Source organism: Durio zibethinus, chromosome 2, assembly GCF_047325235.1.
Source record: "Durio zibethinus cultivar Kanyao isolate XHJ-2024 chromosome 2, ASM4732523v1, whole genome shotgun sequence".
Classification (NCBI taxonomy): Eukaryota; Viridiplantae; Streptophyta; class Magnoliopsida; order Malvales; family Malvaceae; genus Durio; species Durio zibethinus.
In genome coordinates, this window is record NC_143163.1 from 38,835,675 (window position 1) to 38,849,561 (window position 13,887).

The 13,887-nt window shown below is 33.1% G+C and overlaps 2 protein-coding genes across 3 annotated transcripts; one reads left to right on the forward strand and one right to left on the reverse strand.

Annotated features, from left to right (window-relative positions):
* Positions 1–20: 20 nt before the first annotated feature.
* On the reverse strand, positions 21–4,735 carry MEE12 (maternal effect embryo arrest 12). Of its 2 annotated transcripts, none has more exons than XM_022921141.2 (5): positions 4,246–4,735; positions 3,199–3,897; positions 1,634–2,479; positions 1,353–1,489; positions 21–644 (listed from the first exon to the last, which is right to left on the reverse strand). In XM_022921141.2, the coding sequence occupies exons 2-5, from the start codon at positions 3,806–3,808 to the stop codon at positions 39–41; spliced, it is 2,199 nt and encodes a 732-aa protein (XP_022776876.2). In that variant the 5' UTR covers positions 3,809–3,897; positions 4,246–4,735; the 3' UTR covers positions 21–38. The 2 variants fall into 2 exon arrangements, with proteins under 2 accessions (XP_022776876.2, XP_022776874.2); XM_022921139.2 differs by having other exon boundaries at positions 4,241–4,692.
* Positions 4,736–9,124: 4,389 nt separating this feature from the next.
* Positions 9,125–13,339, forward strand: LOC111318346 (uncharacterized). Its single transcript, XM_022921143.2, has 5 exons — positions 9,125–9,530; positions 9,624–11,221; positions 12,047–12,469; positions 12,563–12,771; positions 12,870–13,339. Exons 1-5 carry the CDS (start codon positions 9,361–9,363, stop codon positions 13,122–13,124), a joined length of 2,655 nt encoding a protein of 884 aa, XP_022776878.2. The 5' UTR covers positions 9,125–9,360; the 3' UTR covers positions 13,125–13,339.
* The last annotated feature ends 548 nt before the right edge of the window (positions 13,340–13,887 follow it).

Here is a 13,887-nt window from a genome sequence, read left to right on the forward strand (position 1 = left end):
AAATGCTTGAAAGGAATCCGAAATGGAAAATGGAGAGTTTATAAATTTAGATTTGAAAGTCCTATTGTAGGATCATCTGTAGCTTGCTCTGGTTCACTTGAACAAAATTTACATGTAACAGGAGGAGGAGTTAAATGCAAGCAGTGATCGATTCTTCTTTCCAACCAAGCTAATCTCCTCTCCATACTCAACACTCCGACATGCATAATCCGCATGTCAACCTCGGCAACCCTGGCACAAGAACGAAGTAGGATATAGTAATCAGCATGAGAGACGTAAGTCATGACGCCTTCATCTTTCTTCCTTGTGTAGTGAAGGTAATCCAATCTCTTGAGCCTCACCCTTGGAGGAATATAATAGAACCTATTCTCTTCCATGTTCTTTTTCATCAGTCTAATGGCTCTTTGTTTGGAAGTCTCAGCTGCAACTTTGTCACTGGATTCTGAATTTTCATGTTCCTCTGAAGTCAGAGAAGAATGGTCGATATCCGAGTGTCTCTGCAAAGAAAAATCTTCATGCGAAATCCTTCCATCGTGTGAGGGACTACTATGATGCTCATTATCTCTGACCATTTTGTTCATTTTACACATGGTTGCTTTGGCACTCTTATATCGCTCTCCCACATCTTCTGCTGGCTCAGAACCCTGCAATCAACATAGGTAATGATAATCGGAATATAGAGAGAATTATTTGTTATTTGCTAACTTGGCATACATCAAGATCAGCCAAGGATATGACCAGCAAGTTCTTCCAGATGTGATGGGGAAAAAAAAGAGATAAGAACCATGTAAGAAAGGCCCGAATAAGCCTCATGTGTGACAGCAAATGCAACACCACAACCATATAATTCAAAAAGCAGAAAGGCGTAAAGGGAAATGAGAAAATATTTTATCAAATATACATTCTTAATGCAAACAGAAAAATATCCATTTTCTTCAGCCAAAAGAAAAGATTGGTTCTCATTAAAACTCAAGATATCTATGATTTAAAAGGAAGTTCAGCAGCTACTAAAGAGATCCCAAATAGCAGCTGTTTCTAAATACATACTTGTATTTTGTTTAAAAATTGCACACACTAGAAGCCAGACTCCAACCTCTGCTTCAAAGTGCGGAAAACCCATTTAACAATACTTTCAGCCTACTTCTTTCAACTTGCAACGTAACATATAATACATGCAAATAAATTTCGGCCAAATGCAACGAAAGAATTCCAAATTAATGGCAAGGTCATAAATTATATTAAAAAAAGAATTCCAAGTAAAAGGTGAGTTAACAGATCATATTACGCGTAATGAATCCCCCTGGATTAACTTAAAGAAATTTAATAAAATTATGCCATAGCTTATAAGTTACCTTTTCTTTCTGATAATAATCCCAAAACTTGTCAATTAAACGTTTCTCATCGTGATAAAAGTCCACAGGCAGCTCTGATCCAGCAAATATCACATCTTGACAGAATTGTAGATATGTTGGCATGGTTTTAGAAAGATCTGTCAACCATGGTAAAAAGGCAAGTCAATTCAAAGGACAAAGGGAAAGGGAAGGGAGGAGGGCAGGGCTCACAAGAAATGAAATCCCGAAAAGGTTAAGATAGCTGCAATTCATAATCCAGGGAGTCAGTGCCAGTATCATACCTTTAACACCCGCATATGCATTATCAATCTCATTGTATCTTGCTTCAAGGTTGCACAAAAGCTCCGCAGCATCAAACTCGGATTTATGATCATGTAATGGGTTTCTAGTAGAACTAGTACCCATATCATCCACACTATGAGGAGAACGAGAGCCATTTTCAGCAATGTCGCTCGCTTTGGGACTACTAACAGGTTCCTCACTCAGAGCTTCATTAGATTTACTAGGGAGATTATGATTAGACAAACTCCTTTCCCACACCCCAAGTCCATTTATGTTATATAACATCCGTATTACTACAACCAGTATTGACATCACATAGACACGAGTAGGAAGTCCATAATTATTTGTTGACAACTGTAATTCTGGAAGCATCACCCACTCATGTATGTGGCATACATACAACAGAATCTTCTCCACTGGAAGAGACAATTCCTTTAGATATCTAGAAGAAATTCCATAGAAATTTACTGGGGGTAAATTCAAGCCTATGCACTGTGCAATTGTAGCAGCCAGTGATTCCAACTTTTGAGCAGGAACAGCATGCGAAGGCCTAAACATGCTTCTAAGAGTTAAAGGAAAGGGAGGCAAAGACTGTCCAATGCGTTTCTCAATTTCAACAAAAGCATCAAAATAGGTAAGTTCCCCTTCAATTGACCACTTAATTATGTCTGTTGGCAAAACTGCTTCCCTTGCAACATGACATCCTAGAAAAGAAATAGCTAAAGAACAAGATAATGGAATATTTTTTCTTAAATACTTATGCCATATAATTACCGCTCTCTGACCGTGTATGTTGTGAGGTTCTGCCCTATAATGAGCACGTGGCTTAAATTCCTCAGCTTCTCCTAATTGCAACGGAAAAATACACATTGTGGTCAACAAAATGATATAATTATTAGTAAGTAACAACATAAAAGAAAGGGGGGAGAGAAAAAACAACATAAAAAACACTAAAACTTGCACGTAAACAGTAAGGAATAAGACATTTTCACTTTCTCCAGCTATATAGCTAAACCACCTTTGATATTAATAATTTTTCTTACTCACTACCAAAAATTTGAATAATATGAAAGTTTTTAAATTGCCATGAAACTAAAGCACCAACCAAATTCTGGACAATGATTTTCACCAACACTGAGATATTTTTATTTAAATATTTGTATTTTTGGCCACAGCTGAAACTGAACAGCAAGTTTTTACTCTTTTTGTCCCACTTAACTTGAGGAAAAAATGACAACAATGTTAAGATGGAAAGAAACAGAATATCACAAATCATCTTTAACCATAGCAAAGCGAAAAAGACTCCCTTCTGAACCATTAAGAGCAACATTGATATGTTGTATGCAATCAAATAGCTATGAAAAATAAACACACGGAATACAAAAATCCTTCTTTTTTTTTTTTTTTTGGCAGGATAGTAGGAATAACTAAAGCACCAATATCACCACACCCACATAGTAACTTATTGACACTAACAAGGACCATCATCAACTTTTATCTACTCATAATTCTGCAAGAAAAAGGTAAATAAAAGAAAAGGTTAAAAAATGGATGCAGCCAATACCTGATTTTTGAATCTCAGACTGATGAATAACCTCATCAGCCCAACTTTCATCAAAAACCCTGGTGCTAGCCACAAACCTCAACCAAATGGATCCAGCTATCCCACAAATCAAAGGTTTCACATTAAACTTCGCCACTAGAGATTCACATTGAGCTTCTATCATCATCTGCAACCCCATCACATATCTGTTCCTAACCTCCTGGTAATAATCTTCATAACTATATGCACACACAGAGTATGACCCAAAATCACTTGTTCCTGTGGGCCCCACACCATCCAAACCAGCACCCTCTCCCGTTCCATTTTGGTTATCATCATGACCCCTGCGTTCTTGGGTCAAATTAGACCAAAATTGCTGAGATTGGGGGTCAAATTGTGAGATTGGTTGGGCTGGTGTAACAGATTGGCGAGCATGGCGCGTGTGGCTGGCCAAGTAAAGGGCACCACCCTGGGAACCCTTTTCAACAAAATCCTCATCAGCAACACCCGTATCAATGACGTCATCAGCCTGAGACCCACACCTCAAGCAGTAGTAGTAGCCATCCGATCCATCAGCCATTCCAACGTTCCCACACATGTTGCACGTCCATTGGGAGCAATCCTGCTCCATCTGTTGCTTGGCCGACAATGAATTTTTGACAACTCGCAGGGGATATTAGAGCAAGCTTGTCTTAGCTCACAACTTACCGCTAAGCAGTCCTGAACAGTGAACACAAACATACAACCCGCTGAACAAGCATCAAAGGTAAAAAAATGACATAACATGCATCTATTCTCATAACCCTTTTTAGTACCGGACCAGATGGAACCAATTTTCACCAAACTGTAACATTACCAAACATATTTAAGGTGCTCCATAGAAACTATTTACAATCAATGGTTCTCTTTTACATAATACCACATTGAGACTTTCAAAAGAAAGCTTTTTTCTGTGAACCCAATACATAACCAGCTTAGAAAAAAAATCATAGTTCAACGAAAATTGGGCAAACAAAGAAAACTGATATTATTTTAATACACTATTGAACTGAATTATTTTTACCTCACCTCTGATCCTGAAACTGCTTGAACGTTTTTCTTCCTTCTACATTCTTTTGTTTAAGCTGCATCAAGCACGGCTACTGGAAAGCGGTAACAACAATAGTCAAAACTTTTTCTTTTCAAAACAGCAAGCTATGGCGAGACTCGTAAGTGCTGTTGGGAGTCGTCAAAAGGGGGCTGAGGACTTGAGTTCGTCGGTTTTGGGGCTTTTTCCGTTTGAGATGATGTTTCCTGAGGTGGTTCTATTTATATGGGTATAGCCAGAAAAAGCAAAGGGTGCAATGGAAGTTGAAGAAGCAAGTGGGAAGGGAGAGGAATGGAGAAGGTCAGAGGAGAAATGGGGATTCCGCGGTGAGTCTTTGATGAGTGAGTGAGAAGCTGAAGGGTTTGGGCGTTTGGGTGAGTCGGGTTTTGATTTGTTGAGTGAAGCTTTGGGAATCATGTTTACGGGTCAAAGAAAACGAAGCCAATTTCGGATTTCCATCCTCTTTTCTTTAGGCCGTTAATGGATTTCCTTTCATTTGGTAATAAACATTTTCTCAATCAATTAGCCCCAATTTAAGAATTGTTTGGCCCAACTTAAACAAATGAAGATTTGCTTAGGCCCAATTACTTAATTTTTACAACAAGTGATTATTAATGGGTTTTTAAATTGGAATTTTTCAATAGGAAATTTAGTCTAATTTTATAGATATTGTAATTTATGATATATATGAAATTATTTGATTGTAATGAAATTTTTTACTTAATGTTATTAATAGGTTATTCACATTAACTTATAATCATTTATAAAAGGATTCTTATCAGAAAATTATTGACTCAAAAATCATTAGAATAAGTTGCCTCTTTAAAACTTTGCAAAAATAAATATGTGAAAGTATAGATAAAATCAACTTTTCACCAATATAAGAAAAAATATTATACATTTGGTCATGAAATTTTAAAATGGATTAACAAGTGTCTCATAAAAATATATTTATAAAAATTAATAAATTACTTAATTAAATGAACACTTTGTAATTCTGTCCGATACAGAATAATAATCCAATGCATAAATGTCAACAAAAAACAACATTACAACGCGGCAGAAATCCCGCGGCATGATTACATATAGGATCGGCAAAAAAATAAATAAATAAATAAAAATTAATTTAAAATGGTAATATTTTGTTTGATTTGAGTTAAATTTTTTTATTCGGTTTAAATTGAATTTAAATATTAAATATATTTATATATATTAGATTAAGATAAATTTTTTATTTAATTTAAATTAAATTTAGATATTAAATATATATTATATTAAAATCGAATTCTAAATTCAATCATAAAAAATTAAAAAAATCAAATCAAATTAAATTTTATATTTTTTTAATTTTTATATATAATTTAAATTTTATAAAATAAAAATAATTAATTTATACCTTAATCTATTTAAATATATTAAAAATTATATATATAAACAAAAAAATTAAATTAAAAAAATCATTTAATTGAATTAAATTAAGAGAATTCAATTTGAGTTGAATCATATAAAAATTCAAATTAAATTTAAATTAAATTTTAAAAATTTATAATTTTATATATTATCTAAAAAAATTAAATCAAATTCGATTTTATCTTAAAAATTATCACTCTAATTTCAAGTGAACCATTATTCCTTTCGAGAAATATTCGTTTTCATTGCGGCTAGGAAATGTGAAGTGTGAACTAGTGGACTTAAGAATCGAAAAGGAACACGATTTCTGGTGCAAAAAACAGAGAGTACACTATGACGAATCCAATTGCAGCAAAATTAGCATTTGCTTTCCAATTTACCGCGCACGGGGGGCTGCGATTTGAGTCATTTGACACACTCGTCAGTGGTCAACAAGAATTTTATTCAGTCGTTGACTTGTGTCATTTGATGATGAAACCTAATTGATTTTGCATTATGAGCAATTGAAAGATTAATAACACAAATTAATCGTCATGTATTGCATTATATCTATCATGTTTGGATATTTGCTTAGAAAATATAAATAATTTTTTTAATTAAAAGAAACGAAAATACCACAAGGGTTAATTCGATTGAAACAAAAAAAAAAAACTTTTTTCTTAATATGTGAAAAATTACGTATTTAAAATTGTTTAATAATAAAAATATATTCAAGTAAAAGTTAAGATTATTAATTCTTGAACTTTTTATAAATATTAAAAATTAAATTGAATTCTCGACTTTTTTTTTTTTTTTTATGTTTGTTAAGAAAATGACAAGCAACACCGGCCTTATCCGTCCATTGTAAGTTGAAAAATTAAAGGCGGCATCGGATGGAACAATGACTAATTTCGAATAATGTTGCCGACTAGAGCCAAAAGGGTTTTTGGTCTAATCATGGCTTAAGTTTGTGAGCCTAATTTGTCCATTGAAAGAGATGGAGAAGAGAGTTTGTGGCGTATTAGCTATGTTGATAATGGAGCTTGGGGCCAAATTTAAGCTTCCAAGAATATTGATAAGAGAATTAAAGCGACACCCTTTTTTGATGAAAAAAAAAAGAGCAAAATACAAAAATATTTCTCTATTCAAGAAGTTTGAATTGTAAGTTTTTATGAAAAATGAAAATCGAATATGTGGAAATAGCTATGATTCAAAGGCTAAAAATCAAAGAAAGATTATAAAACAAGGAGAAGAAGAAATTAAAAATTATGGGGAAACTGACATGAGAAAAATCTTTTTTTTTTTTCAATTTATAAAAGGTATGGCATCTTCGTCACCAAAAGACGAATGATAAATTTTTGTTATTTTGCTTAGTTGTTGCTAATGATGTTTCACATAAAACGACGTGATGATTTGAAAAAAAAAAAGTTTTCCGATCGTTCAAATGAAGCATGAGTTAGGAAAAGAATAAATCCTTCTGAATTCACAGAATTATACCTATCAGCTAAGAATGTGCTGATTCTTGATTGGATGGCTTTGGCTGCTTGATGTTTAATCCCCACTCTCTTTGGTTAAACCCGTTTCTATAGCACACACATGATGGGAATCGCCTTCCCAAGAATAGTAATTTGCGTTAATTTTGGTTTTCAAGGTTTTCCCATTGCCTATGAATAATTTGGTGGTTGAATTTCCAAACAAGAAATGACCCAAAGTGGCCTTAGTACACATCCACTACCATGATTCAATTGAGTGAATTTGAGAATTTTACACCTTATTTGAGAATCCTAGGGAAATCTTCATGATTAAGAAATCATCTCAAACTATGGACAAATGAGCAAATATTTATCGTTCTTGAAATATTTATATTCGAACTTATTTAATATTTATAATATTTGAATTTATTTAAATAAATATTATTAATTTAAATATATAAATTTATTAAAATTTTTATTAAAATATAAAATAAATAAAATTTAAATTCACTTTTAATTAATAATAAATAAAAATTATTTTTTAAAATTTGAAACCTTTTACAAATATAAAATTTTATATATTTTACATATATAAACGAAAATAAATTTAAATATGAATTCGAATATCCATTACTATTCACTAAAATTTAAACGAATTCAAATATTAGATATTCAGATATCATTATTTATATTATCTTTGAATCCGTCACGAATAATAAAATTTTTATCTGAATTCATTAATTATTTATTTATAATTATTTAAATTAATTATAAACGGATCGAATAATAACAAATATCAACTTATTTATTATTTATTACAATTGTTATCTCAAATTTATAATTTTTGAAAATTTATTGAATATGAATACTATCTAAACTAATATTTAATTGAAACTTGATATGAAATATTCGTAGACGTGCATAACGGGTAATAACGTGTTATTGTATTATTAAAAAGAAAAAAAGAAAAAATAATATAATTTAGGTTACCTACATTGTCATATGACAATGAAAAATTATCATTTAATAAACTTTGGTTTATTATAGTTATTTAATTTTTGTTGTCAGTTATCACCAACATGTATAACAGTGACAGGTTTTATTCTTGTTGGGCAATTAATAATGAAAGGTTTTAACTTGTAAAGGTTAGGACAAAATTGGAAAAACAAAAAATTAGGAGAAAGGCAAGCGCTGCCAATTACAAAAGCATATAGTAATTCTTTTATTGTAATTCCATGGGCCAACAAAGGAAAAGGAAAAGTTTACAGCAAAAATTCCTCAAAAAAAAAAAAAAAAAACTTAATAATAATGTTGATCTTGAACTCAATATAACCTGCACAAATTGGGATTCAATTTTTTATTCCCAAATTTGAATTGATTTACTATTTTTTCTAAGAAAAAATTCATTCAATATTTTATAATCTATGTTTATTTTTCTCAGTGTCTTTTGCTATTTTTTTTAATACTTTTTTTCTTCTCATATATTTGATTGTCGTGAGTGTTAAAATGCAATCCAAAATATTATTATGGTGTTCTCTTAATTTTTTTTTTTTCTTTAGGACAGATCTGATACGTTTTTTTTTATCTCCTTTTGACTTGGCTTTCCATTTTATTTCATTTTTAGTCTCACATTGTCGGTTAGGTATATATATATTTCAAAAAGACAAAAAAAGAAAAATAAAATAAAATAAAAGGAGTAGGGACGTTTGGTTCAATGTTTAAACAAGAAAAACCAAACAAAAACCAGAAAACTCTCAACTCCAAACACCGACCAAGTCCCACGAAAGACTAATTCTTAGTTAAGTAATTCGACAAAAGACCCTTTCACAGTTCCACTCAAACGAAGAAAAAGGAGTTTCCTTCCCTCTTTGACAGTAACGACAATTTGAGTTTGAGTCTTAGCTTGGAACGTGTCAGTCCCCTCTTTAGAATATTCCAAGAAACTGAAACAGAAACTCTTCAGCTGTTATTTAAAAGCTTATAAATCTTCATCGTAATCAAAGCTCTTCTTTTTATGAGTTTTCCTTAACAGTAAGGAAATAATACTTCCCATTGACACGTAGCTTTTTCTCTCTTTTCTTTAAATCTCGTCCCCATAAATCTCGCCTTTCATCGATCAATTTGACTCCAAAGATTTCACTTTCTAACAAGTGGCAGTCCCACTTTCTCTTTGACGGGGAGAGAATTTATTAGCTTTGCTTAAGATTGAGAAATGAGAGAGGTTGATTGAAATCAATGGGTACCAACAGATTTATCATGTTGAAAAAAACCCATCTCTATTTTCTTTTTGGTTTTATGCATGGGTTTTTGTATAGAATCATGTTTCCAGTTGTTGATTCTATCTGGGGTTTTCTCTCCAAGTTCATTATTTGTGTTTTTATATCAATAATTGGGTACTTCTTCAGGTATAGCACTCTGTTTTCATATTGGTTCTTGATTTCCTTAGGGTTTAAGGTATTGGGTTAATGCTTTTTTTTGTTTGTTTGGGTCTTTTGCAGGTTTCCTACCAACAGATACCTTGAGGTGAATGACTCTGGGGCTTGTTTGGATTCAAACTTTGATGAGTTGAAAGAAAGTGAGAGCAGTGATCAAGGAAATAGAGAAGCAGAGAATTCTGGCTTGGTGGCAAACTCAAGCAAGTATGAGTTTTTGTACAGGAAAGGTATTAGTGGATTCGTCAAAGAACCAAAAATTGAGAGCTATACTGTGCATGCGTTTTGTATGGGTTCAAATGACTATGCCAATTGCAATGGTAGAATTCTTGTTTCAAGGGACTCTGCCGATGGTGATATTGGGAAATTTGAGGTTGAAGTCGAGGATGTTATTGAAAAGAAAGCGGAGGATCCTGTGGAGAGTTTTATAGGTGAAAAGGTTTTGGAGAACTCTGTGGAAGAAACCGTTGTCAATGGAAGGAAAACAGAGAAGCCTGTTGAAGAGAAAGCAGAGGACTCTATTGAAAGTTTCATAGCTGAAAAGAATTCGCAGAAAAGGAAAGCTGGTTTTGAGAATAAAACAGAGGAATCTGTTCTGAGGTTTTTCTTTGAAAAGAGTTTCGAGAAACAAATCAAAGAAGGACATTCAGTTGAAGCAAACGTTGCTGTTGAGGACAAAGCAGACGACTCTGTTGGGAGTTCAACCGTTGAAAGCAGTTTTGAGAAACCAGAACTGGCTATCGAAGCAGAGGACTCTGTTGAGAATTCCATTGTTGAAAAGTTTTCGGAGAAACCAAAGCAGGAGATTGAAGCAGAAGATATATTCGAAGAAAAGGCAAAGGAATCTGTTGAGAATTGCATTACTGAAAAGATTTTAGAGAAACACGCATGTGACATGGAAGGTAATGATCATGTTGAAGAGAAACTTGGGGACTTTTTTGGGAGTCCAGTAATTGACATTTGTTTAGAAAAATGGCATCAGGAAAAAGAGGAATCGGATGAAGATGGGGAGAAGTTTCGCCCAAGAAGCAAGGTTGAAGTTGAGTCAATTACTTACGAAGTTTTGGCCAATAGGCTTGACTTGAGACCTGAAAGTTATCAGCTGACGGATGGGCTAAAGGTGGAAAACATGGAGCAAGAAATTCATGAACGCAATACAAGTGTCTCAGATCCGGAAGCAGCAATCATAAGAGGTCTAATCAGTGATTCCGATGATGAATTTATAGAATTGGAACCGCAGTCTGAAAAATTGTGTGTAATGGGAGAAACACATTCTGGAGAAGATTTAAGAACTGAAGATAAAGATGGTGATGAAGATTTCAATCATAAAGAGACAGAGTCAGTGGTTTCCCCAGACAAAATCAAAGAACCAACGTTGCAAGAGGAGTTCATCTCAAGTTATGAGGAGCAAGAAGATGATTCAGAGCATTATGGTTTAATAGAGCGGCTGAGAATGGAACTGAAAATGGCAAGAACTGGGGGACTTCCAACTATTTTGGAAGAATCTGAGTCTCCAAAGATAGTGGAAGAACTGGGGCCACTGCATATTGATGAAAAACATGATCACAAAGATCATATTGCTGAAATTCAAAAGGTATACAAGAGCTACTCTGATAAAATGAGGAAACTGGACATCTTGAATTCCCAGACCATGCATGCAATCAGTAAGTCACCAATGGAACCTTTTTTTTTGTTTTTGTAAGTTAAACAAATAGTTCATAATTCTCTGCTAATGTTGAAAGGAAAAAAATTAGTATCAATTTTAGAAGAAGAATTGATTGAAATTGAACCATTGAATCTAATGACTTGGCACACTAGTCAATGAGGGCCTTGTTTTCTATGGTTGTCATTTTTTTTTTTTTACTATAGCAATCATTGTAGGACGTTAATCAAATAATGTTGGGTCCATGTTGTCTCATACAATCTTAGGAAATTCAGTTTCTTTTTTTTATATTTTCCAATATTTCTATGTAAATAACAGAAGATTCCATCTGGCTTTTCATTTTATTAACCTGTGGAAGATTTTTTTTCTTTCCCCTTTCACAAAGAGATCTTTTAAAAGAATTCAATTGCTTGGTGGGTCTTTATCCCTCTTTATTCCCATCATTATTTGTCTAAAAAATGTGCATCCAATTTCTTTGGCATTCCTCAAATCCCTGTTGCCATTATCAGGTGGAAGTCCATATCAGGTGGTACTTTTTTTTAATGCCATCTGACCTACCTTTACCCCTTCCCCGGATGTCTACCAACACATTCATATCAATAGAAGATTGTTATTACCCCACTTCCATGTCTCTTAATGGAGTTATGGTCCAAATGCATCTTAATGTCTATCAACTCATTCATATCAATGGAAGATTGCTATTACCCCACTTCCATGTCTCTTTATGGTTCTAAAGTGTCATAAATCCCTTGTTCAATGAACGAGAAATGAGGTTACTATATTGACTTTTCTTTTTCTTTTTTGGTGATCTTATGTTTATATTTAGGTTTACTTCAACTAAAAGACATCCCAGTTCGACTAAGCAGTACATTTGGAAAATCTTCAGCACCAGCAATTAAGTCACTTCTCTCACAGAATTTATGGCCGTTCAAACAACGGAAGGTTGAAGCTGATCCAGCAACGAAGTTGATTAGAGATTTGCTCAAGGACTTTGAGACAGTCTATGTTGGACAAGTATGCCTTTCCTGGGAAATGCTACATTGGCAATATGGCAAAGTAAAAATGTTGTTGGAATGTGACAGCCATGGTATTCATCAGTATAACCAAGTTGCTGGGGAATTTCAACATTTTCAAGTGCTTGTGCAAAGATTTTTAGAGGATGAACCCTTTCAAGCCAGACCAAGAGTTGAAAACTATGTCAAGAACAGATGTGCACTTCGGCATCTTCTCCAAGTTCCAGTTATTAAGGGTATATAGTTTAGACACATTACCTTTACATTCTCCAACATGTTTCTAATCCTTGAAAATTGCTTAAGCAAAGCACAATATAATGGCCTTGCAGATGATTGCTCAAAATATATGGAGGATGCCATGTCAAGTGAAATGTTAACAGATATCATCGAGGAATCGATGCAAGTATTTTGGGAATTCCTCCGTGCTGATAAAGATGAAGCGAATGCGACCTCCAAGACTCCCCAGCAAGCGCAGGTTGCTCCACACGACCCTATTGACTTGGAACTTTTGATGGATGTTAGAACGGATCTTCAAAAGGTTTGCTTCCTAAACCTGTTTGAATACAATTGTTCGTGTTTTTCGCAATTCAAATCTTTGAAATAACCATGTTCTTAATTTTCAATTCCATATTGCAGAAGGAGAAAAGGCTTAAGGAAATTCAGAGAAGCACAAACTGCATAATAAAGAAGTACCAAAGGCAACACCGGGGAAATCTATTAGATCATGCACTGTTCATCGCTCAAGTTGAACTGAAATTGGTTTCAAGAGTATTAAACATGTTGAGGATAACCACAGATCAGTTAGTTTGGTGTCATGAGAAATTACAAAGGATTAACTTTTGCAGTAGGAAGATAGAGATAGAGCCCTCATTTACACTGTTCCCATGTTAGCAATGGTGACCACTGCCACCACTATACTTTTTATCGGTTGTAAATATATGTATGACAGATATAAGCAAAGCAATACAAAGACATTGGCATTTTGATACAGAAAATTTTCTTTTTCTTTGCCAACAATATTATGTACAATCAACCATATGCTTGACGATGGAACTCAAAATTTCATTTATATTATGAGAAATGTCATGGTCTAACATTTGACGCTATTTGTGGATGGGGAATTGGGAATTAAATTGTTTTATTAAAAAAAAAGAAAGTGATTTAATTATTGTCACATTACGCATAATAAAGAAATAAAATTTCTAGTTGAACTTTTTTACATGTGAAAATTTCTTTGAGATTTCATAGAAAATGATAATATGAAATCAATATTTAACTTAATTTATTTAAATAATTATTTTTTAAGAGACGATAATATTTGAGATTTAAATTTTAATATTTACAATTTATTTTTCTATCTTAAGTTACGATTTTTTAAAAATAAAAGATAAGTCTGTCACCAAAAATTTAATATTAATTAATAAGGCTTTTATTTTGATAAAAAATGTCACACAAAAATCTTTTTACCTTCGAACTTAAAATTGGATAAAAACTTCCAAATCCAATGAGTTCAAATTCATGAAATATTTTTGGATTAATATTTGGGCTGGAAAAGTTAAGCCTAGACAACAAGCCCAGTAAAGTCAACCTGTTTTGACCAAAAGTCATGATCTCATTTTAGCCCTATGATCTAGGGCATAAAAAAGACCCTGCA

What these genes read in the sequence shown, in the direction of transcription:
- MEE12 (XM_022921141.2), bottom strand. Translation starts at nt 3,808, where the DNA reads ATGGAGCAGGATTGCTCCCAATGGACGTGCAACATGTGTGGGAACGTT. An exon ending in TGCATATGCGGGTGTTAAAG is followed by an intron (nt 1,490 to 1,633) that starts GTATGATACTGG and finishes CATGGTTGACAG; the next exon opens with ATCTTTCTAAAACCATGCCA. An exon ending in ATTATTATCAGAAAGAAAAG is followed by an intron (nt 645 to 1,352) that starts GTAACTTATAAG and finishes TGTTGATTGCAG; the next exon opens with GGTTCTGAGCCAGCAGAAGA.
- LOC111318346 (XM_022921143.2), top strand. Translation starts at nt 9,361, where the DNA reads ATGGGTACCAACAGATTTATCATGTTGAAAAAAACCCATCTCTATTTT. An exon ending in CCAAGTTCCAGTTATTAAGG is followed by an intron (nt 12,470 to 12,562) that starts GTATATAGTTTA and finishes ATGGCCTTGCAG; the next exon opens with ATGATTGCTCAAAATATATG. An exon ending in TTAGAACGGATCTTCAAAAG is followed by an intron (nt 12,772 to 12,869) that starts GTTTGCTTCCTA and finishes TCCATATTGCAG; the next exon opens with AAGGAGAAAAGGCTTAAGGA.